The sequence below is a fragment of the Serinus canaria genome, chromosome 11 (genome assembly GCF_022539315.1).
Source record: "Serinus canaria isolate serCan28SL12 chromosome 11, serCan2020, whole genome shotgun sequence".
NCBI classification, from domain to species: domain Eukaryota; kingdom Metazoa; phylum Chordata; class Aves; order Passeriformes; family Fringillidae; genus Serinus; species Serinus canaria.
In genome coordinates this window covers 12,514,533-12,537,708 of record NC_066325.1, presented here as the reverse complement: position 1 = coordinate 12,537,708, position 23,176 = coordinate 12,514,533, and the positions used below count along the sequence as shown (strand labels likewise).

General features: G+C 45.5%; 1 protein-coding gene across 1 annotated transcript in view; it reads right to left on the bottom strand.

Annotated features, from left to right (window-relative positions):
- The window catches only part of GNAO1 (G protein subunit alpha o1), a 129,910-nt gene extending 107,477 nt beyond the window's left edge, over positions 1–22,433 (bottom strand). The window contains exons 1-2 of the mRNA XM_009090660.4: positions 21,909–22,433; positions 21,781–21,823 (exon numbers count right to left, since the gene is read on the bottom strand). Of these exons, the coding sequence (XP_009088908.1) occupies positions 21,781–21,823; positions 21,909–22,026 (161 nt within the window). The 5' untranslated portion in view covers positions 22,027–22,433. The remainder of the gene's footprint in view (positions 1–21,780; positions 21,824–21,908) is intronic.
- Positions 22,434–23,176: the final 743 nt, after the last annotated feature.

Here is a 23,176-nt window from a genome sequence, read left to right as displayed (position 1 = left end):
GACCTCAAAGGAACTGAGCTCCTAGACTAATTATACAAGGTGTGGTGGAGGAGAAAAACCCTCCTTGTTCCATCTCTTGGGGACAGGCATCCCTGAGGAGCCAGACTGATGCTCACTTTTGAGACAGAACTCACTAAAGCTTGAACTCACCATTTCCAACGCACAAGGCATGATTTGATTGAGAGGTTTAAAAGGAGCAGGGAGAATCAGTGAGAGCACACCTCTCTGCAGCAGGCACCACCTCTCTGTGCTGGATGTAGAGTTCCTAGTGTGAGGGGATGCAAGATCCCCTCACACTAGGAACTCTACATCCAGCACAGCTTGCTTGTGTTCTGGCAAATCACTGTAATAGAGCTGTCCTGATCCCTTACTAACTTCCTCTGGATGGTTCTCCATAGAGGAGAGCCTTCCTCCGTCACTGTGAACTTCTCTAATCTAATTACTGCTAATCAGAAGTGTGAAGAAAAGCATTTTCTCTGGGTCTCAGGTGCACAGCAGGTGGGGCAGCCAACTTGTGGAGTAGGGATCTCTGTTTGTTTAAGAGGGTGGGGAAAGTGATGGATGCTGCAAATCCTGCTGCATGACAAAGCAGCTGAAAGCCCCACAAAATGTTAGGATTGGGTCTGGAAGCCGTGTAATCCCTTTGAATTTTCTAGAAAAGACTATGGAAAATTTTGTGATGGCAAGGGGCTGGAATTGGCCTATTTCTGCTGTGATTCACCTCACTGTAGAATGTGTGGCACCTGCAGTTACAGACTGACCCAATATGTTTATTTACAGAAATCATCAAACCATCTCTTGCCACGTGCTCCAATCTTCCAGCCCAAATTAGCGGTGGCTCCACTGCTCCAAGTGGAACAAATGTCAGCGTTGTGTTTCACTTGGTCTCCTGCTGCTGCTTTATTTTATTTTGGGTCCTGCTGCCTGTCAGGGAAGAAGCACAATCCTGATTTTGTGAGGTTCAAGTGCGCAATTTCACTTTGAAGCTGAACAGGCCATTGCCAAAGGGTTAATGACCATTTTTATCAGTATCCTGGAAAATTGAATCTTTCTCCCAATGACAAATCCTAAGGTCTTTTTCTGGCCTGCCCAAGCCAGCACCTATCAATTGCTGCCCTTCAGCTGGCTTGGCAGTGCGGGCACTGAGGGTGTGATGTCCCCTGTGTGACCAGGGCTGGCACACCACAGCTCCCTCTAAGCAAATCCACCATTCCCAGGCACTGCAAAGGCAAATTATTCCGCTGCTAGAAACCTTGGCCTCTAAAAAGCAAACCCATCAAAAGCATGTACTGCTTGCTTTACATTAATAGGATGCATTCCAGGCATATTTGCTCTGCTGATCAATGCATTAAAAAATCCATCCTTGGCTAGGTGTGCAGAAACACATCATCAGCGAAACAAGCGTGCGACAGAACAAGCCCATCTGATGCAGAGGAAATTTTGTTAGCCCAACACAATCTCAGAATAGTTAAACAGAGCAAAACAACTTGTATTTGTGCTCAAATCCTGATGATGTTTATTTACTAGGACAAATATAGCTGAGGGTAGCAACTTATCAACGCTTGCTTTATTTCAAGAGCAAATTGCTGCCATGGAACCAGACACTTGATGTTTCCCTGCTCTCGCCCAACAAAGAAAGCTCGCTTTACTGACTCGGCTAATGACCAGCAAAGTCGCCTCACGTGGATTAGAAAAGTAAAAAGGACAAAAGCTTTGGGATGAAAAATAACAATTTCCCTTGCTTGCTTTTGTGATCAAACAGTAGGAAATTCGCAGCAGAAAACTCTGCTTTGAAATAGAAAAATAATAGTAACAGTGAAAATAAATTGCAAGGTCTTGGTTCTATTGAGCTTTAGTGAGCCTGAAAACCCACAAGTTTTGCTGCTGGAGAGTGCATGAGGAATCATTCAAAAGTCAATAATCAGCAGAAAGGGATTAGTGCCTTCCAATAACTGTTCTAACTACAAAGACAGTAACAGGCTCAAGCAACAGCCATTATCTTATCCCTTTATACGGGCTCATGGCCCTGAGCTTCACATGTACCATGCTTACTATTATGGCAGCAAAACAAATTTGATCACAGCAAAACCAACAAATAATCAAACAGCACCATGGGATAAAATTTGCCTTGGTACTTCATGAATTTGCTGAGCTGCTGCACCTCAACCTGGGTTTCCTGGACTGTGGAATATGTTCTTGCACAGCCTGATTGCATCTGCAGGTGTACAGCAGACTTCTGCATGCAGGACTGTGCACTTCTATCCTTTGGGACAGACTTTCCTTCCTGTTCCTGGACTGACCAAAGTCCAGAACTCCCACATGTCAGCTAGCTGGGAGCAAACCAGGACTTTACCAGTTTGTTTTGTGCAGGCATTGGAAAAACAGCTGTGATAAGAGCTGTTTTGCCACATTTTGCAGCACCCACAAACAGATTTACTTAAAAGATTCATAATGTAAGAAATCAACTGGAAATGGAAAGTTCAATATCAGATTAAATTATTTGGCTATCTCGGATACAAAATATTTATCTACTAGGTTCCCAGAGACATCAAGGTCTGAATCAGTTATCTTAACATAAATCTACAGCTGTAAATTCTCTCATTTTAGGTTTGAAGTCACACTTCCATCTTGGGCAACAAATGGCATTTTACTGCTGTTCCTTATGGCCACTGTTACTTCAGCTTTACTGTTAACATGTTTCTAGAATAAAAAAGATAATTAAAAGTCATCTCCATGCTTATGCATTTTTCTCTTCATGCTTAAATTTATTCCTAGCTGAAGATCTCAGAATACTTGGTGAACTGGTTGGCAACACCTGGCCCTGTGAATCTACCTTAGCAGCCTCCCTAACAAGATAGCAATCAGAACTTAGTCCTGAGCATAAACAAGGCACATGCCAGACCCTATGCTGAAGTGTGGGGTTTTCAGGGCACATTTGGTCCTGAGGGCTGATCTGCAGAGCAGCTGCACCTGAGGCCTTGCAGCAAGGATATGAGGCAGCATGGGGAAGGGCAGGTGGCTGCACGTAGAGGGCCCCTGGATGGCTCTTGGAACTGGTAGAAAAAACGTTGTTCTTCCCTTATGGGCTTGTGTCTTGGAGGAACTGCCCTACAAGCCACTGGTCCAGAGCAGAGTCTGAGACTTATGTTTCTTTATTCACTTCTTGGTTTATATTTCCAAGACTTTTCTGGGAAGATCAAGCCCCTGAAGAACACTCCCTGTGGGCCAAGTTGGGATGATTGCATGATGAATGTGTCATGCAAAGCTAGGTTAATGCTTCTGTGACATCTCTGAGAAAAACTCCTCCTGGTTTCCATACCTACACGGCTGCAGGTTCAGTGTTTAATGCCAAAACCAAATGCCTGGTTTTCTTGACTCTTAAGTGAATTCAGTGTAGGCTGGTCACTGCTCCAAAAGTAGTTTGTCTTTTGTTCATATGGTGTCTCTCAGAGGGGGGAACACACCATATGTGTGCAGTGTCTAGGCTCTAGGAAGACATGAGGACACTACACCAGCTGGCTTCCACTTGAATGCAAACATGTTACAAGGAGTTGTGTGATCAGCAGTGGTCAAACTGCTTTGGTGTCAACCAGCAAGCAGCAGCCCTTTTTGTAAGGGTGTAGTGCAGCCTTGAAAACCAGCAAGCAATGCCTATCAATGCAGTAGGGTCATTCATGCTCTGCAAACTGACTGGAGGAACCTCTTGAACTAAGGTGACCCATGGCAGGACAGACGGCATCTCTAGATAAGAAGTGAATCTCAGGGAAGGGGCCTTGTGGAGATCTGTAAGCTTGAAAAATTTGAGTCTGTCCCTATCCGTGTTTTTTTGTTAGAAAAGGCAGAGGGGTTGGGAAATACAGGGGAGCCTAGATCCACCTTAAACACCACCAAAGAGATGCAGACTAAAAGAAAAGATAAGCTCAACAAAGGCGCTTGCTGAAAACCAACTATATCAACAAACCCCAGCTCCTGCAGCTTGGTGACTATGCTGCCCAGTGATTCCTGTTCATAAAGGGCTGATTCTCCTCCCTTTCAGAACACAATGTGTTCCACACACTGAAATAAATAACAGCCCCTCACCAAGGCCCCGGCAGTGTCAGGGGGTGTCAGGCTCTGCTCAGCAGATAACAAAGGCGTCAGCATGGAGCCAATCTCCTCCTGCCATCTCAGGCTGCCCTTGCTGCACTGAATGAAATTTTTCTCCTAATGGAAATGAAGAAAACCTCCAGTGCAGATAATCCTCTGTTATAATGGCCGTAGATTTGGGAAAGGGGCCAAGCAGTGTAAAGAACAAGCCAAATCTCTTTTACCTAAAGCCTGGCCTGAATGTGATAATGTAATGACTTTGATTGGGATGTTTCAAATGCCACTCATTTGGATTGACTTAGCACATAGATGATATCAGCCAAAATAATTAAGAACGAGGAATTGAACAGATAGAATCAGCTGACTCCTCCTTCCCAAGAAAGCTGGTATCCTTTTCCAAGTAGTGGAGAGGACTACTTGGTTTAAACACTGCTTCATCCAACCCAGCCAGCACCCTTTCACTTCCATTGCCCTTTGCTTTCTGTAGAAGGATCAATAACTATCATCTTAGACATAGGCTGAAGTCCCAGGAGCCCTCTTTGCAAAGGCAGAATTCCTGGTTATTTGTGCCTAACCTCCATCTGGCCACTGCTGGTCCCACTTTACACTCAGAACCTGATCAGAATCCCACTAAAGTCCTTGGGAAGATTCGCGCTCATTTCACTGGATTCTGGATTGTGAGTTTCTTTTAGCAATGCAGGATTCCAAAAGCGTGGTAGCCTTGGCTGTTGTTGAGCTTCCTAGTATCTGTCATAGCTAACTATTATTTCTGTTTTACAGAAATAAAATGCAGCTCAAACTCTGATACTACATGCAAGCTTAAAATGGCTTTCAATTACTATTAGCAGGCTTTTAAATGGGATTGTGGTGACAACCTGAAAGAAGCAAAATACTTAGGGGAGAAATTAAGCTATTGGAATGACTGGTTATATTGAACATGCTCCTCACACAGCTGGCAAAGAGCAAAATAAAGCTGAAATAAATTGATGACGACCACATTCTGGAGGAATGGCAGTTTATCTTAAAAGAGAAAAGAACATTCAGCATCTCTGCTAACAGCTTATGACACCGAATATTTGGACACTTCTCCCACAATCCTGGAAACCAGTAGCAACCAGAACAACCACAATAGATAACTTTCTATATTGCACACCAGCATAACTGAGCACAGAATGTAAAATGAGTGCAAAAGGCCACCATTCTGAATTTAATATGTCCAATTAGCAATATTCTGATGGCTACAAAGGATGGAAGGCAACAGGGGATTACATTTATTGTCCATTTCAAGTCTTACAGGAGGCAAATAAACCGAGACCTGAAAAAAAATCTAAAAAAAACCCCAAAACCAAAACCAATAAACAAACAAACAAACAAACAAAAAAACCCCACAAACAAAACCCTTCATACATTGGACAAGCTTTGGAATGGTTTGAAGGCCAAGATCTACTGTTCTGGTTGAATTTGTTACAAACCCTGGGCATATAATAGAGTAATATCTGTATTTGGATGTTTTCATCTTCCTGGTCATCTAATTCAGCTCCTTCCAGGGAGGTAATTTATTTTCTTCACTGTCACCTTCCTTCACTAGGTTTAGAGATGAAATCAAGATGCATCAGCAGCCTTGAGCAGGGCATCAATGCTACTTTGAATTTTCCTTCTCTTCTGTTTAATTGAATTTTCATTTGTATCTCCTCAGTTGTTTCCCCTCCAAGGCCTTTCCTCCCTCTCTCCCCCCTTTTCTCCACTCATCCATATAGATGATACAAGCATTTCTGGCAAGCACCAGCTGCAGATACGAGTTCTTGGGCATCTTCTACTTTTAGAAAAGCACCAAGAGCCCAAATAACACCAGTGCTTGTTCTGTGAAGCTTGAAGTCTGCTTTTCAGAAAGACCAGTCTCTTTAATAAATCCACTGCCCTCCTAAAGACATATGATAAGACATTGAGGGCTGCAGAGCTATGCAGTTGTCACTGCAGTGGACAAAAATCTGTGTCTGGGTTTACAGCCTCTGTTTTGCTGGGTCAGCACAGCCCAACAGGACTTTGCAGTAGCATTAAAAAGTTATTTTGAGATTTCTCCTCCACATTCCCCAAAAATTACCCTGAGCTCCTGGCAGGCCAGCACTCCAAACACAGTCTAGCCACAACCTCTCCACTTCTGATTTGTTTGCCATCAGCATAATCTTTCTTTCAGCTTTGAGCCTGCCTTATTAGACACAAATTCACTAGGAGGGATCTAAGATGTAACCTGTGAAATCTCCCACCTTGAACTGGCATCGCTTTCTCCAACCACTTCTTTCATTGTGGGGACTGAACAATTCCTGTCTGTGGTTGAGGATGGTCTCTCTTGCACTGGAAATCTTCAGTACAGGAAAACACACCAACTCCTCCCTCCAAACTTTGATACAAAGGCTAGAAAAGGTGCAGTTCCTCAGAGATTCACCAGTCATACTTACTACTCCAGCTGAAAGTGATAAAAGCTCTTCTGTGTGAAGAAGTGATTAGGAGAAGCAGGAGAAAATTTCAGACAAAATTATCAGGCCATTGGAGAAAGTTCTTTAATGCAAAAACTACCTGCAGTTGAGTGATACACAATTCATATAAAAACCTAAATACTCATGGTTTTAAGTATTTTAGGAATAAACCATGCAGAACACTGAGGAATATGTAATCTAATAGAATTCTGCAATAGGACAGAGATGGACAAAATGACCTTTCCATGATCTACTCCATCACTCACTGGTATAATTTCTGCTTGTAATTCATTATTCTGAAGCTGTTTACCATTTTGTCTATGACAAGGGCAACCTCCATCAATGAGTTCTTGAATGTGGCATTCCTGGCTCGTTATCAGAGGAAACCGAGATTCTCATTTGAATATTCACCTTTCTTGCTCTTGTACATGGTACTTGATCCATCACTGAAAAGTTGACATTGTCTTTGGCACTGATGCTCTGTCGATCTGACATAACCTGAGAGATATTCAGGGTATGTTTTGCTACTTAGTGAAAAACTACAGCACTTCAGTCATTAATAATTAAGTGTGAGTATGCAATTGGATAGAAGATCTGCTTCTGTACCTGTGTAGGTTTGCATTTATTTTTACACTCAGCACACTGCTGTTGAAGATATACTGCAGGAGCTCTGGGCAATGGTTCAGTGTCTCTCCACTTACAGTAAGGACCACTACTTGCAATAATATGCATCAAGGAGGTCTTCTAGGAGAGAATAAATCAGACATTAAAGAAAGCTTGCTGGTACCTGAAGTTGAATTGAAACAGTTTCTCTCAAAGCACCTTGTATCATTGTATCTTTTAGCTTGCAGTTTTGAGTCCTGCTTCTTCAGCCTCATTTAGGAAATTAGTCTTTGAATCTTACCATGGAAAGAGAGCTTGCCACGATCTCTTTTGTGGGCAATCTCTTATGGTTACATCCTGCACTGTGAATGGGGGGGTTGACATTTCTGCTGCCAGCTTTTGCCCTTCTTAACAGCTCTGACAGCTCTGATCCTCATACTCTTGGCACTTGCTTTGAGCAAGGTTCACATAAAGATGTTGGTGTCCAGTCTGTGCATTGTTGTATGAAGCTGCTGTCAGTCTTCTGGATGACTGCTTAGCAAACAACCTCATTTTGTTATCCAGAGCCTGAACTTGATGATGATTGCTTGTTTGACTCTTGCTTTAAAAGATCAAGCTCTGTCACTTTCTGCCTCTTTTTCACTATCTGCACTAAGTTCTTGTCTTGCCTGATGGTGTTAAGCCTCTGCCGGGCTGGCCATTTCTCCCCTGCATGTTTGTAAGTGATGTAACAAGTAAACAAAACAAGTATTTAGGGCCTTTTTTCTATTTCCTTGGGGGATAATACAGGAACACAGTTGAAGCCAGGGGGTTACTACTGCAAAAAAGCAATGGGAGCAGGGAATCGTTCAAATTCAGAAGCAAGTGTGGCTTCAAAGAACACTAAACAGCCTGGTGTGCTTTCTTGGTTTTTCCTAAGTTCCTTAATATATAGCATCCTCTTTTGGGGAAAAAGGTGTTTAAGTGGGAAGGCTTCTCATAAGGAAAAGAGGAAACACAAAACTTACAGAGGGAAGGGATAGGGCAGGTTCCTTCTGGAGCCTTTGAGAAGCTATGAATGTGACAAATATCTTTCACAAGGAAGACTTTCTAGCCTAGTTTATTTACAGTAAAAGCACAGAAGTTGTCCTAATGAAGCTGTGAACAGGTGAGCCCTTGTGAGGCCAGAGGAGCACTGGGACAGCTCACTGTCTGAATGGGAGATGGGTGAGGATGCAATTCTTTATCTGCCTTTAAAAGGCAGCAGTGACCTTTGCAAACCACCTTGAATATAAAGGTTAGGGTAACCACATCAATGACAGGCTTTTAATGCAGGCTTCAAAATTTGCTTCCAGTAACGTATGGAATTTGAAAATGTTGTTCAGCACTCCTGTAATCAGGATTCTGTAACATTTTTGGCACCTCAAGAAGGAAAGTTACCTTATAAATGACAAAGACTGTGTCTAAGACTGAGGGAAAATAGAAGAGAGAAGTCTCCAAAGCCCAGGACGACTAAAGCTTGTTACAAAACCAGAGCGATCATTCTAGTGTGAAGCAAACCTGAGCTTTGCATTAAAAATGTAAATGTGATTGAAATAGCATAACCAGATTAAATGGATTTGACCTCTAGAAGCATGAAAGATGGTCTAAATACAGTGAAACAGCAACAAATGGCCGCACTTTCCTTTTCACTGTGTTATGCATCACAGGAAATTTATTTAAACAACACAGACATTTCAAGCCAGTGAGAGATTTGCATTTCTTTTACAAGAACTCATAGAGAAAATAAGGCTGGTTTGGGAAAAAAACACCCATCATTTAAATGCCTAAAGGTACAGAAGAACTTAGAAACTGCTTTTCAATCTTGAATGTGACTGATCTACCCTCAAAAATTAAGCCCTAGCACACAGAACTAGCCAGGAGTGACTGAGTCTTTCAACACAAGCCCACATTTCAACCTTCAGTACATTGCTGCCTTAAGGGAGCATTTGACAGACATTTCTTTCTGAGATTTTGGGATATTGTTTTGAGTTACATTAACTCATATCAGCGCCACAGTCTGGTTCACTGCACTGCCACATATCACCATACAAGTGCCACCATACCACCACTGGTAGAAACAGACACCACCAACAAAACGAGATGTTAGCCAAACCCCAGCTTAGGATTTCAGAAGGCTGACAGTAAAATGCTGTATGGAATAAATCCATGAAGACAACACTCAGAAGCAAAGAAACAAACCAAAGTGGGGTGAAGGGGAATTGGGAATGATAACCAAACAGCCCCAGCTAAGCCTGGCTTTTAATGCACTCGCAGGGAAAATTCTGCTAGTGCTGTACAACACTGTGCCTCTGGTTTCCAATTAGAGAGGCTGATCTTCAGTCAACATTGCCATTAGGAACACTGACCAAGGAGACTAATTTGGATTTTCTCATCATAGAATCATTGAATAACTTGGGGGAGAGGTCCCTGTCCAGAGCAGAGCTACCATCTCATGTAGACCAAGTCGCACAGGTCCTTGTCCCGTTGAGTTTTGAAAATCTTCAGGGATGATGACTCCCCTTTCCTGGGTCAAATTCCACTTTTGCACCAACCTCCCCATGAAACATTTTTTCCTTATAGATATTTCCATGAAGTGCTTCTGTGTTGCCTCTCATCTTTCACTGTGTATCTCTAAGAAGAGTCTGGCTTCACAGTCTCTCCTGCTTTTTTCAGGTGGTGGAAAGGAGCAGCAGGGTCTTCCTCAGCTTTCTCTTCTTCAGCTCCCTCAGTCCCCCTTTACTCAACCTGTGCACCAGCCCAAATTTGGAAGGCCCAATTCATCAGTGATTCACCCCTTGATTTAGGAGATCCAAAACTGAACATGACATTTCAGATGCTGCTTTGTGAGTACAAAGTAGGGGGGGAAAAGGAAGATTTAGTTCCAGATGATTTCACACAACCTCATTTCTTGAAGTCATTAAGCACATATAAAATGCTACAATTAAACCTGCTCTTCCTAAAACCAGCGTTTTTTCCTTCTCCTTATACAAGTAACATGGCAAAGAACTGTAACTGAAATAAATTTGAAAGTTAGTACCTGAGAGCTCCTGTGGCAAAAGAGAAACGCATGTGGCATGAAAAAGCCCACAACACAAGAATAATTTTTTTCTCCTGATCTTTTATTTTCCAAAAGGAGTAGGAAACAGAATAATATTTGGACAATGGTTAGATACACAGAGTGGCACTAAAACTGGGTGGCAATCAGCACAAGCAGAGATGATGGTCTTCAGCAAGGCTCAGGTGTTAACCCAGTTCTGTTCAAGCCCGTTGATGTTGATGTGAACAGCATTAGAAAACTCAGTTTTTCTGGGGTTTAGGTCTGAGCATGAATGAAACGTGAGCTACCTCCTAAACTTAACCACATCCAGATCAGGTGCAGCTCTAATTTGGAAGGCCTGTAAGTCCTGTGGCCTCAGTGCAGCAGTGCTGAGCTGCACAGTCCTCACACAGCTGCTGAAAACCGACAGAGGAGAGTTAAGCACATGAGTGAGTCTTCAGGAGGATCCAGACAATCGTTCTGCTGAATGAGGAGGATTCTCCTGGAGAACAGACTGAGCAGGATGCGTCTGAGAGCTTCAGAAAGGCTCTGTGCTGCACCAGTGTGTGCCCAAGTTAGTGAGGGAGCCATTAAAATGTTATGATCATGGTTATTTTAAAAATCTCAGTATATTTATCCAGTTACTTTAGAATTTAAATACACCACTTTGGCTGGGCTTGTATCATTGTTCTGGACACTTCGTAAGAACTTTTTTCCATTTTTTACTGGAAACTCCCAAAACCTATTTCAAAGACCATGAAGGAGTAGTGAATAAAATCAGAATTTAAATTTAATCCTGTATACTGTATATCTGTTTATGCCAGAAGGCCTCACCTACTTGTTTGATCACAGATGGGGAAATTAATACTATTTGATTTCACTGATCAGAACTAAAAGTACCAGTGTAATAATTCAATTTTCACGCTCTGTCATGTAGGAAAACTGTATAATTTGTTCAGCTAAATATAAATTTAAAATAAAGAGATTTCTTGAAAGTATCAGTAAACAGAAATAGTAGATAAATTAAAACTTACATAGAAAAATAAAGGCTAGATTCTTAATTATTTATTGAATCATATTAAAATCCCTAATCATTAATTTTTTACCATTTATGGGCTCTCTTAGTGTTTCTTTCTTCTTCACATTTGTTGTTGTTGAATGCTTTTAATAATTAGCTATGCTGAAAGACACTGAGCAGACATCACTATCACCACAGAAGGTACCAAGATTTTGGTTTGCTATCAGTACCTGGATTCCCCAGTGCCAACATTGGCTTTCTTCTGTCCTGCACATCCCACCTCACTGCAGAGATAAGATCTGGCTGGTCCAGCAGCATGCTTCCAGGGGAATTCTTATTAAACACAAGGCTGTTGCCAGGATGAAGGTCTTGGGGGCCCTTCCTTTTTTCCAATGTGACTCTGATGCCATCAGTCAGTGCTGGAGAAATGCCAACCCTGGAGCTGGGATTTGGCACCGCACTCTCCTGTTCCTCCTTACCAGTGTTTCACAAGGGCTCAGGGCACGCAGAGAGATGCAGATAACAAACCATGACCATCAGCTCATGTATCTACCATTCAAACATCTTAAATGCACACACCGAGCAGCATCAGGTTTCCTGTTGAAGAACTGGCTGGACAGAAACCAACAGCAACAAGTTGATACAGCACCGTGGCTTTTTTCCTGAGCTGTAAAAGCAGGAGGATATAAATTTATCATACTGCTAATTTGAGGAAAACAAGGGCATGCTTCTAGGAGCTTTCTGCTTTATTAAGTAAACATCTCCTCATTCATGTGGAAAATTTTTTCCAATTTGGCTAAATAATTAATCACCAAAGAGTGACTGGTGATTAATGAACACTGTGATGACTTTCTGAGGTGTATGTTCATCATGACAATTTTCTTTCATCCTGGTGATTTGTGCTGGTGTTACTGACAAAATGTGATGATAAAGGCTCTGCAGTGTCTTTGGTGATACAGACATTCCAATGATACAAATCTGCCCATTTTAGAACTTACAGGAGGTGAAATGGGGTCCCTACCTTACCCTGGGAAGGAGCATCTATGGCCCGGGCATCAGTGCACCAGCCTGGCAATGAGTGACTACGTTGTTATTCTCTCAATGCACTGTAGTAAGAGCTCTCTTTGGCCAGTGGAAAGAGCTGCTTTATTTGCAACAAGCTAAACCACCCTGTAACCACCCCTGCTGTAACACCCTTTCACACTGCTTATAGATGTAAAGAGGCTGTGAGTAAATAAAAACAGATTCCCAAAATGCACTGAATCAAATACTCAGTTCTGCACTACTTAAGAAGCCAAGCTGATTGTGTTATATTTAAAACTCATTATGAGGATGGTATTTCTCTCCTGTGGATGAAGCTGAGCAGAAACCTTCATGCTGTGGAGGAGCACGTGCCCTGCCATGCCAACCATTTAGAAGCACAGGAGAGGATGACAAATTCACACAGCCTTAGCTATTGTAGTCTGAAATTAGGGCATGAAGATCCACATTGTGGTGCCCTGGAAGTAATTTTAAGATCTCACCATGAATTTTGGAGAGCCCCAGAGCTGGTCTGCACCAGTTCCACACAAAATTCTTCCAGAAATGTATAATGGGACTATTTCATTGTGAGACAAAAAAAATGATATATTCTCTCTCCTTTGCTGTAAAAGCAGGAGCTGGATTATAGCAAGGTCCAGCTGTAATGAATTAGGAGCACTGTACTGGCAGTGGGGAAACATCTCTATATCACTGTGAGATAGCACACACCACAGCTCTAGAAATCCACCTGTAAAACTTCTCATTTGTTACCTAGATAATTCTGTTTAATGTCTATTTCGTGCACTTAGCCTTTCCTCTACACTTTTACTTAATGCCTTAAAACTGGAGCTACTAACTCCAATCAGCTCGAAGAGGGTGAGGATAAACCAACCAATTCTGCTAGGAGGTAGTACACATTTTTATCATTTAAGTGATATTTTCCTCAATAGAGACCCATTCTCATCTTATTCCCTTCTGTAATGATTTCCAGCTGATGCAGAAATACTCCAAGTCTTGTACCAGACTGTTATGGTGTGTACAAGTTGCTACTGATTATGCTCTTGTAGACAAGAGAATTTAATGCAAGTCTGAAGTTGCTGGAATCTCAAAGCATGAGTCACTGCTCTGCCTTTCAGACTGTTTTAAGCACTTGGGGGGTTATGTTTCAGAGGAGGGACATGCACAGAGACAAAATGTCCATTGCCAGCCTGCCAAGGTGTAAGACTGGGGTCATGAATTCTCTAAAGAGGATATTTTCTCTTAGACAAGTGAAAGGCTGCTGAACCACTCAACTGAAGACATCTTTAATAGCCTCCCAGTGGAAACATGGATCTCCCCATTCCTACACTACATAGCCTGACCAAAGAGAAGAAAATCCTTTTCCTTGTTATAAAACCCTATATTTCCTACCTGCATTGGATCCTGCTGAATCCTGCTCCCAATTTTGCTGGAACACCTCAATCCTAAACAGTCAGTCAACAGCTCTGGGCTTTGTCAGAGATCACACCTCAAAGTACTTACTAGGATCAGCATCTCCCAACCTTTTCCCATGAGCAGTTCCTGCAACATGAACCAGCAGAACATCTGCTAAAAGACTGCACAAGTTATCCTGTAACAAATAGAAGAGATGATAAATTGTCTTTGGCTCCTGAGGACACAAGACCCCAAGATGGGCCTGATGGGGAGAGGAGGGTTATTAACAACCATGGCCCAAACTCTTTATATTGCAGGAGGACCCTGTGTTACCCATCCCTCTTGTCTCTCTGTCAAGCTGGTGTATTCCAGCTCCTTTGTTTTAAGCTTACAGATTTTATACTCAGATAAAAGGTTTGCTGATGAACTGAAATCTTTTTTGGTGACCAAGGAAAGCAGGACATGCCCAAGAATAAAGAAAAACAACGTAATTTCAGCTCTGCCAATCCTTCCCTTTCAATGTCAAAAACTTTATTGATTAGCAATGGAAAAAAAAGTGTGATGTCAGCTTACTACACAGTTTCCTGGGCTCCCTTCTGAGGGCACTCCTCAGCTCTTTCTCAATTAACGTGAAAGCTGGGGAGAGTAAGTATTTTTATTGGTAAGTTAAGAAATGCCTCCATCAAGAGTTTTATTCTAATATCGCAGTAAGTGCACAATGATTGAGTTTTGGATTAAAATACTTTTTTCTCCTTTTTTCTCAGTACTAGAAAATCATCAGTTCCTTTGCTTTGTGTTACTCAGTAACATTTTCCAGCCTTTTGCCTTTCCTGATTTTAGGCAGATTCCTAAGAGCATCTTATAATCAGGACTGTAATCCTCCAACCTCCCTTACATCTGTCATTTTCCTGAATGGTCTTAAAAATAAAATGAGAATGATTCAATAATAGTTTAGGGGGATTTCTACATTAGGCAGAGCATTTCTTCAGCATTAGAAAATACGTAGCACAAATCATTAGTATTTCCCTCTATGAATAAAAGAAAAAAAATTTAAGGCAAGAAAAAAATGGCTGTAGGTTTAATGTGGCAATGCCTTCCAGATCCTTTTGTTTCCTGGTTTTGGTTTGTGAATGAAACTTTGCAACATCCAGGATCCCACCAAGTGTCACGGAAACATTTGAAATTCATCACATCTTATAAAACCTGAAGATTATCATCTTCAGTGTAGGGAGAATTTGGCCCAAAGTCCAGTGAGCTCAAAGAGAGGATTTGGGGTCAGTAGCATTCAAATTGATTTGAAATAAGCGAGGTTGCTGGTTTCAATATTGCCAGTGCTAACCGGTATCAGGCTGCAAAAGTAACCAAGAAATTGAGATGTATTAGATTTCCTCACCTTCATTTTGGGAATACTCAATTCTTGAGTACTCGGGCTAGAATAAGGTAATTTATTTTTTAACTTTTCTCTGAAGTGAGGAGAGCTGGAAGTTTTCTTTCAAAAACAAAATACACATCTAAGCAAAGACCACCTGAAATCAGAGCTGATCCAGTCATCATCTGAGTCTAGGCTCCACAGAAATAATTTCAGGCTCTACACAAACCCCCAAATATCAGGAGATTTGCAATAGCACCAGGAAAAGGGACTAGACTCTTAAACACCCTGACCACTTGAATTTAAGGTTTTGGCAATTCTTACCTGCCTGAGCTCCTCTTTAATTCAACGCAATAAATAAATGACCAAATCCCATCTTTCACACTCAGCTGCACTCAGGGTGTAACCAGGACTTCAGAGTGTAGAGGATGGGTCTGTCTGCACTGTGTACAGCTGCTGCCTCATCAGAAAAGCTTTTTGCCTTCTTCACTATCTGAGCAGGAGTTTGCAAAACTGAGCTCTTGGCCCTGCACTTGCTTCATGTTTCTGGCTGCATATCCGCCAGCTCCAACACTTTGTGATTTTGTATCCTGCAGATCCAGGAGAAGCCAGGGGAGCTTGATACTTGCAGACACAGGCTGTAACTCTGAAAGGCGACTGAAGAAAACTCTGTAATTATGAGAGCGTGAGACATTCCCAACTGCTCCTACTCTCCAGCAACCTGTTTCTGCCTTGGCCATCAATGAAGCACTTCTTCATTTCACTCTTTCTCTTGACCAGACCAAATGGAAGAGCCAACACAGTGCCTTGACTTCCATTATTTGTCTCTTTTTCATTCTTCACCCATTTTGATTATCTCACCCATATTCCCCAGGTAAGCACCCTGGAGAACTCACATCAGGTATGAAGTTGTATGCCAGACAAGTGGGAAAGGACACACTGAAGAGAAAAACCACAACCTTCTTTAATTTGTTACCTAATTCATTTGTCAGTCTAATGTCTCTTACAACCTCTGGGTTAGCCAAGCCATAAAACAAAACAGATCCCTGGTTACATTTGTGCTGCAGATTTGTCTCTTTTCTTCTGAGCTCATTAAAACAACTGCTTTCATCTCATTAGATTGCTAAAACATTTCCAACAGGACTAGATGTGTCATGTCAGAATATGACAGGCAAATTTCTTTTGAGGTTTTAAAACTGGGTTGGAAGAGGAGAAGCTATGCAGTTCACTGTTGTCACTGAAAGATATTTTTACTTTTATGAGTCCCTAAAACCAGAAACAAATTAAGAACTGTCAAGGAAAAAGAAAAAACACAAACCCAAAATGTATTCCATCTTGCCTCCTAATATTGTTACTGCTTTCCTCTGAAATCTCTCAGTCTAATAACAAGAACTTTAAATATAAAAGAAGGAACTGTGGTTGTTAATGTTTTGGCACAATTAAAAATCCAAGAGGAAGGAAATAAATGCTGAAAACATGATTACCCTTTGCAACTACAAGCCACAATGAACAGCCCTTCTCTCCTCTATTCCCAGATCTTATTCTTGCCTGTTTCAGGGGCAATCTCTCTGTGCTGTGCCACTGCAAATTGTGGAACATGACACCCACAGCATCCAGAGATGCAATAAAGCATCTGTGAAGGTGGGGAAAAATGTTACTGTGAGGGTAGAGCCCCCCTCCTACAGCAGCCTTCACTGGGATGATCTCTGACACCCTGGCAGGAGATCCTGCCTTGCTCAGGGTGGGTAACACACTGCCCAGCTGCCATCCCAACATCCCAGAGCTGCCCCAGCAGGCAGTTTGCTACTGCTTTCACTGCAGGTTCCACTGCCAAAACAGCCCCACCAGAGCCTCCTCCTTCCTGCTGGGTCCGTGTGCCATGTGCACGGTGCCAAATCCACGCCCACAGCAGAGAGTGCTGGGGCAGGTCTTGGGAGAATGACACAACTTCATTGGGAAGGGTGCAGCTCTTTCCCCTGCTTAGGCTGCAGCTCTTTCCCTTGCTTATTGAAACCCAGCTCAAATACTGCCCAGGTGCAGCCTGTCACTGCCCTATTTTGGGCTTTAAATCACAGAAATCCTGCAAAACAGCAGGAGACAAGTAAGGATGAGGATGGCTCAGGCTGACCTGGTGCTCTAGTGAGGTTCGTGCCTCTGGGTTGCCAGCACCCACCATGATCAAACAGCTCCCAGATGGAAGCAGAGCCCAGTGGGGCCCTGAATCCAGTGCCAGAGGGCAGAAGAGCTGTTCTGGGGAGTGGGACAGACCATGAAGACACAGTTTGCAGCCCTGTCCCTGCGAAGATGCTGCAGAGGCGAAGCAATTCTGCACTGTTAGTCCCTGTGGGGTGAAGTATTCCTGGAGGAAGGGGCTGCAAGTGTGAAATCACTACGGATTTGAGACACAGACATGCAGCAAAGAGCACTGAAGTGGGTGTTCACAACACATCATTTCATTTCAATGGCATTTGGCATCAAATTGCTGTAAAACCAGTGGGTGGGGACTGCTTCTCACTGAAGAAGTTCATTAGATTATAAGTAATTTGGTTACATAGGGAGCAAGTAGAACCTGGGGCTGTTTTGAGGGGCTTTTTGAAAAAGGTCAGAACAATGTATCAGCCAGCTGTTGGGACTGATGGCTGCTGGGGAGAAGACAGTAGATATTTCAAGATAAACACTGTACACTAGTGTATTTTTTTCCTGATTGTATATTTGCATCCTCCTCATATTTATCGTAAAAAACAATTTGTGAAAATGACTGGCACAGCAGAGAAGCCTATCAACCGAGTTACTGCCAGCACTTCTGGTAAGAGGCACATAGCTGCTCTGGAGGACATGCAGGACTGGAAGCACCAGCATCTTGTGAAAGGGAGCTGGACCCAGCTCTCTGTGCCCAGCTCAGCAGGGGACAGAAGCTGCTGCTTCTGCAAAAGCAAAATCCAAAACCAAAACTCAAGCCCCAAGATTTTTCCTGTGGGCAGGTGAAACCATGTCTGCTCTGGAGTGCCACACCTACTGCTAAACCCTCGTTTGAGAAGGTGAAATATTGCCCTGGCTTACCAACCAGAACGGTGGCTGCTGAGTAGGTGGCAGGACCTTGTTTTTGAAGCCATGCCAGCTAACTCAGCCTCTGCGTAAGCACGATTAAACACTGGATTCCCTGGAAGCCCGGTGCTGATGGCAGCGGATGGCGTCCCCACCCGAGCAGTCCAACCCTGCTCACCACTGGATCAGATTTAAGTGTCCTGCTAAGCAGTAAGAGATGGAGATATGCTTGGTGTCCTGCTCTGCTGGGGCATATTCAGCAGAGTTTTAAGTCCCTACAAAAATATCCTAGAATAACATCAGTCTCTATTTCATGCTACAATCCAGGTATTCCAAAATAGATTATAGGTTCCAAATTCTGCATGTGCTCGACATTTATTTGAATACATAAGATCTAAAAAATGTTAACATCCATTGCACTCCTACATTGTGAATTTACTGAGATAGGGTGGTGTGAGCAGAAGATGAATTTCTCTTGTCCAGTAACTCTCATCTTCTAGCTTGGATTTTAAAGGAAAGCCCCAGCTTTGCTTGGTTACAGATGGTTTTTAGATTAAGCTGAGTGAAAACAGAATCTGGACACAGCCTGATTCTGAATGCTGTGGCACACTCCAGAGTCTCATTGGCTTGCATGGCACAACCATGCCTTTCAGAATGGTTCCTCTGACTAGCTTGGCTCTGACCCTTCATTTTGAGGCATGGGTAAAAGTAACTGGACTACAAGACTGGTTGTGAAAAAATGCAGCAAAATTAATCAGCCAAGGTGGAGTAGCCAAAGTGCAAGGCTGAAGGATGTCAAAACAACCATGGGTGCTAAGAAAAGTGTCATTGCTAGCCTGTGTTGCCACTGTTTGAGATGTACATTCCAGACTCCAGTTCCACCTCTCTGTCATTCACCAGTACCTCTTGTTTTGATCGATAACACCCCACTCACCAGCTAAAAGGTATCCCCAAATATTTCACTGAAATATCCTGAATTACATTTACAAGTCCTTATCTACATCCTGGCTACATTCTCAAATTACTGTAATTTCTACTTTTTCTCCTGCTACCTAACATTTCGAGGATTAACTGGGCAGTGTGTAACCTCTTCTAGTCCTATGTAACAATGTCTGCTCTCTGTTCCTCTGTCTTAGCATTCTCCAATCTGTCTCTAGATTCCTGTGCTTGTTTTCAAGGCAATATCCAAGTGTGAAGCTGCTTTAGCCATTCATGAGGATGAGATTTATTATCTAGAAGCACACCAATAATACATTATTAAAAAAAAAAATAGCACTCTTTCATCAAAATCCAATGAACATGCGATTTAATCTTTATTAAGAATTAATTAGGTTCTCAGCAAGGCTGTCTAATGGAGCTTGACCAGGTGAAATGCTAATGCCTAGATTATATTTAAATTAATTTTCAGCAGTGTTAGTTTCCCCGTGTTCCTGCCTGCACATCGCTCTCCCCGGCGCCCGCGGCTGCGCGGCTCTCTCCAGATGCTGCTGCCGTGCTCATAGCAACACCGCTGTCCCCACCCCAGCCTCCGCACACTTCACTGGAGTTTCCACACTCACAGATGCCTCCCAATTTCCAGCACTATAAGCCCATCCACCACAGCAGCTTCCTTGACGCTTTCATATTAGGTACAAAGCTGCAAGCCTAGCACGCCTTACTTTGAGTAGTTTTAATGAGAGGCATGCATATATATACATATATACACACACACAAAATGGGTGTATTTCAGTCCTCAATATACCAATCTAGTCCAGCAAACAGGTTATTATCTTGATGAGATTTGCTTCCAAAAACCAGAGCTCTGCTCTTTGGAAAACAAGAGTGATTGTATGCTTATTGTGTAGCCAGTGTGGTCACTGCCTGCCCTCCTGCCTATGGGCTCTACGTGTGTACTCTGCTGTTTTAGTTCCTACAGCCTCTCCCTTCAACCAAAACCCATCGCCCGCCATTCCAGCATGCTTCTGCAGAAGCAATTCCTAGAGATTAAATTATTTATTGGTGTTCATCTGCAGCGACATGTCTCCTGATCCACCTTCTGCACACAAACAAGAGCAAACCAAACCTACCCCACCCCAGACCCAAATCAAACTGTGGGGATGAAAGGGAGAAAAGCCCTCTTTCAAACAGTGAAAGGGGATAATCAGAGCCTCTACAGAAGTAGGGTACACAAACGTCAGAGAGGAAAGCCAGGGACACCGCTGAGCACTAGAGGCGAGTCTCCTCACAATGAGACCTCCCAGCCCCGCAGCGCCTTGGGAAAAGCACTGCCTCAGGCGGGGATGATGGTTTCATTGAACCCCCGAGGGGTGGGCACAGCGGCCACGGAGTTGATACAGAAATATCCGGGTCACCTGCTAAGCCACCCTGCCTGGAAGGAAGCTGGGCTGAAGGCCCAGATCTGCCCCCGTGGTGCACGCACATGTACGCGCACATGCACACCCACATTCACACACACTCACACTCTCACACACACACACTTTTACACACACGCACACACTCACGCACACATTCACACACGCACACTCACACACACCCGGGGCGGCTACGGGAGCTCAGGGCTGCAGCTTGCGACGGGCACGGGCCCCTCTGCTTATTCGGGAGCCCCTTAGGCTTCTCCCCGGCCCCTCCGGAGGCAGCCGAGCGCGGTACCGGAGGGGCCCCGCCGCCGCCGGTTCGAGCCCCGCCGGGCGCTGTCCAGCGCGAACCGCCTGAACGCCGCGCCGGGAGCCGCCCGCCGGCCCGCGCAGCCCCGGATCCCCGCGCCGGGACCTGCACCCCACTCCCCGCGTCCCATCCACACCCATCTCTGAGCCTCTGCCCCTCGCTAAGCAACCCCGGTCCCGGGGGGGCCCCTCCCAGCCACGGATCCCTCTGCAACCACCAGCATCGCAAAGCGACAACCGCTCCCAGCTGAAATCCAGACCCTGAACCAGCGCCCAGGCTCGTTCTGTGATGGCGCCCGCCTCCAACCAGCCCGTCATGTTTGTAGCGGTGGGAGGACGGGATATTTCATTGTATTTTAATTTTTTAAAAAAATGGGTGGGGGGAGAATGGTCGCACCACGGGTGTACCTCCACCTCTATTAGCCTTCCCTGCACCTGCTTTCCTACAGGGTGCATTTACACGAGCCACGCGGATGCTTGGAAGAGACCTTGCGGTGGGGCTCTTCACTGCTGTTTATTACACGGTTACATCTAATTAAACACAGAAAAAGGGTGTGGGAAGCCCCAGCGAGGAGCAGCGCCGAGTACCATAGGGAGACTCGGATCCCAGAGCAGGAGACGTTTGAATGAGATGAATGGCCAAGCCCGTCGTTCGTTAATTAAAAGAAGGTACAAGCTCAATAAAAGGGGCTTTCAGTGATAGGGAGCCTTGTTTTAAATCCGCAGAGCCGGCAGATAACACCCCGACATTAAGCTTAACTGACAGCGGTTCGCTTCACGGGGACATCTGCGCCGAGGGGGAAGGTGGGCTGCCGGCCTCCCTCCACTGCCGCCGGGGGCGAGGCCGCGGGGCGCCGGTTCAGCACCAGCGGGCCCTGGACAGCGCCGGGAGCGGCGGCGGCCCCGCCGCGCTGTGCCTGCGCGGTCCCCTCAGGTAAACATGGCGCCCGCGGCCCTCGCTCACCTCCGCGAGCCCCCGCCCCGCTCTCCCGCCCCGCACCGCCGCTCACTCGCTCCCCCGCGGGACTTACTTCATTTGCTTCACGATGGTGCTTTTTCCCGACTCTCCGGCTCCTGTTGGAAGAGAGATGAGGTGGGATAAGCACGGGGAAGGAGGAGGAGGAGGGGAGCGATGGGGGGGCGACCGGCGGGTTCTCACCGAGCAGGAGTAGTTTCACGTCTTTGGCCGCGCTGATCCCGTCCTCCTTCAGATTCTTCTCGATGGCCTTGCTCCGCTCCAGGGCGGCTCTTTCCTCAGCACTCAGGGTACATCCCATGGCGGCGATGAAAATTAAAAAAAAAAATGAAAAAAAAAAAAGGGGGGGAGGGGGGATGCAGCCCCCGCCGCCTCGGCTGGCTCCCGCGGGCAGAGAGGAGGAGGCGGCCGGGGGGCAATAAAAGAATTAAAGCAAACGGCCGTGAGGCTCCGGGTAGCGCAGCGCCTCCGCGGCGAGGCTCCCGGCTCCCTCCTGCCCCTCTTTCCCCGCGCCCGAGCGCTCAGTGCATCCAGCGGGGCTGCAGCGGGCACGGCGAGCTCTTCCCGGCCGGGAGGCGGAGGCGGAGGCGGAGGCGGGGGAGGAGGAGGAGGAGAAGGAGGAGGAAGCGGGTTGGCGGCGGGGGAGGGTGCGTCCCTCTCCCGTGCTCCCGACTGTCGCTGTCCCCTCCTCGGCGGGCGGCGGCGGAGCCGAATGGAGGCGCGGGAGCGGCGGCGGGCGGGCGGGAGGGAGGGAGGAGGGAGCGCGGGGGCGCGCCTGGCTGCGCGCTCCCGCCGGCCTCGCCCGTGACGCGCGCTGCTCGCGCATGCTCGGGGCCGCCCCACCCGGCCCCGGCCCCGCTGCCCGCGGCGGGGTCGCCCGCTTGGCACGGCCGGAGGTCGCGGCCCGGCGCCCGCCCCCTCACCCCGGGTGTCGGCCCCTTTCCCCGGACGGGAGAGACCGTGGCTTGGGCTGCTGCCCCCCGTTCCCGATGACTCAGAGCTGGGATCTGCCTTGGTGGAGGGTCTAAAGGGGAAGCCGTGCGAGGTGCGGCTGAGGGCACCTGGCTTGTTCCTCCTGCAGAAGAGACTGAGGGCAGAGCTCATGGAGGGCTGCAGCTTCCTCGGGAGGGGCAGTGCAGGGGCAGCATCGATCTCTTGTTACTGTGACAGGACCCGAGGGAACGGCTGGAGTTGTGCCGGGGGGGAATTAGGTTGGAAATTAGGAAAAGGTTCTTCACCCAGAGCGTGCTTGAGCACTGGAACAGGCTCCCCAGGGCAGTGATCACAGCTCCAAACCTGGTAGATTTCAAGAAGCATTTTGTCAAGGCTCTAAGGCACATAGTATTACTCTTGGGGATGTCCTGTTCAGGGCTAGGAGTTGGACTCGATGATCCTTGTGGGTCGCTTCCATCTCAGGCCATCCCACGATTCTGTAGGAATCGTGCAGTGCA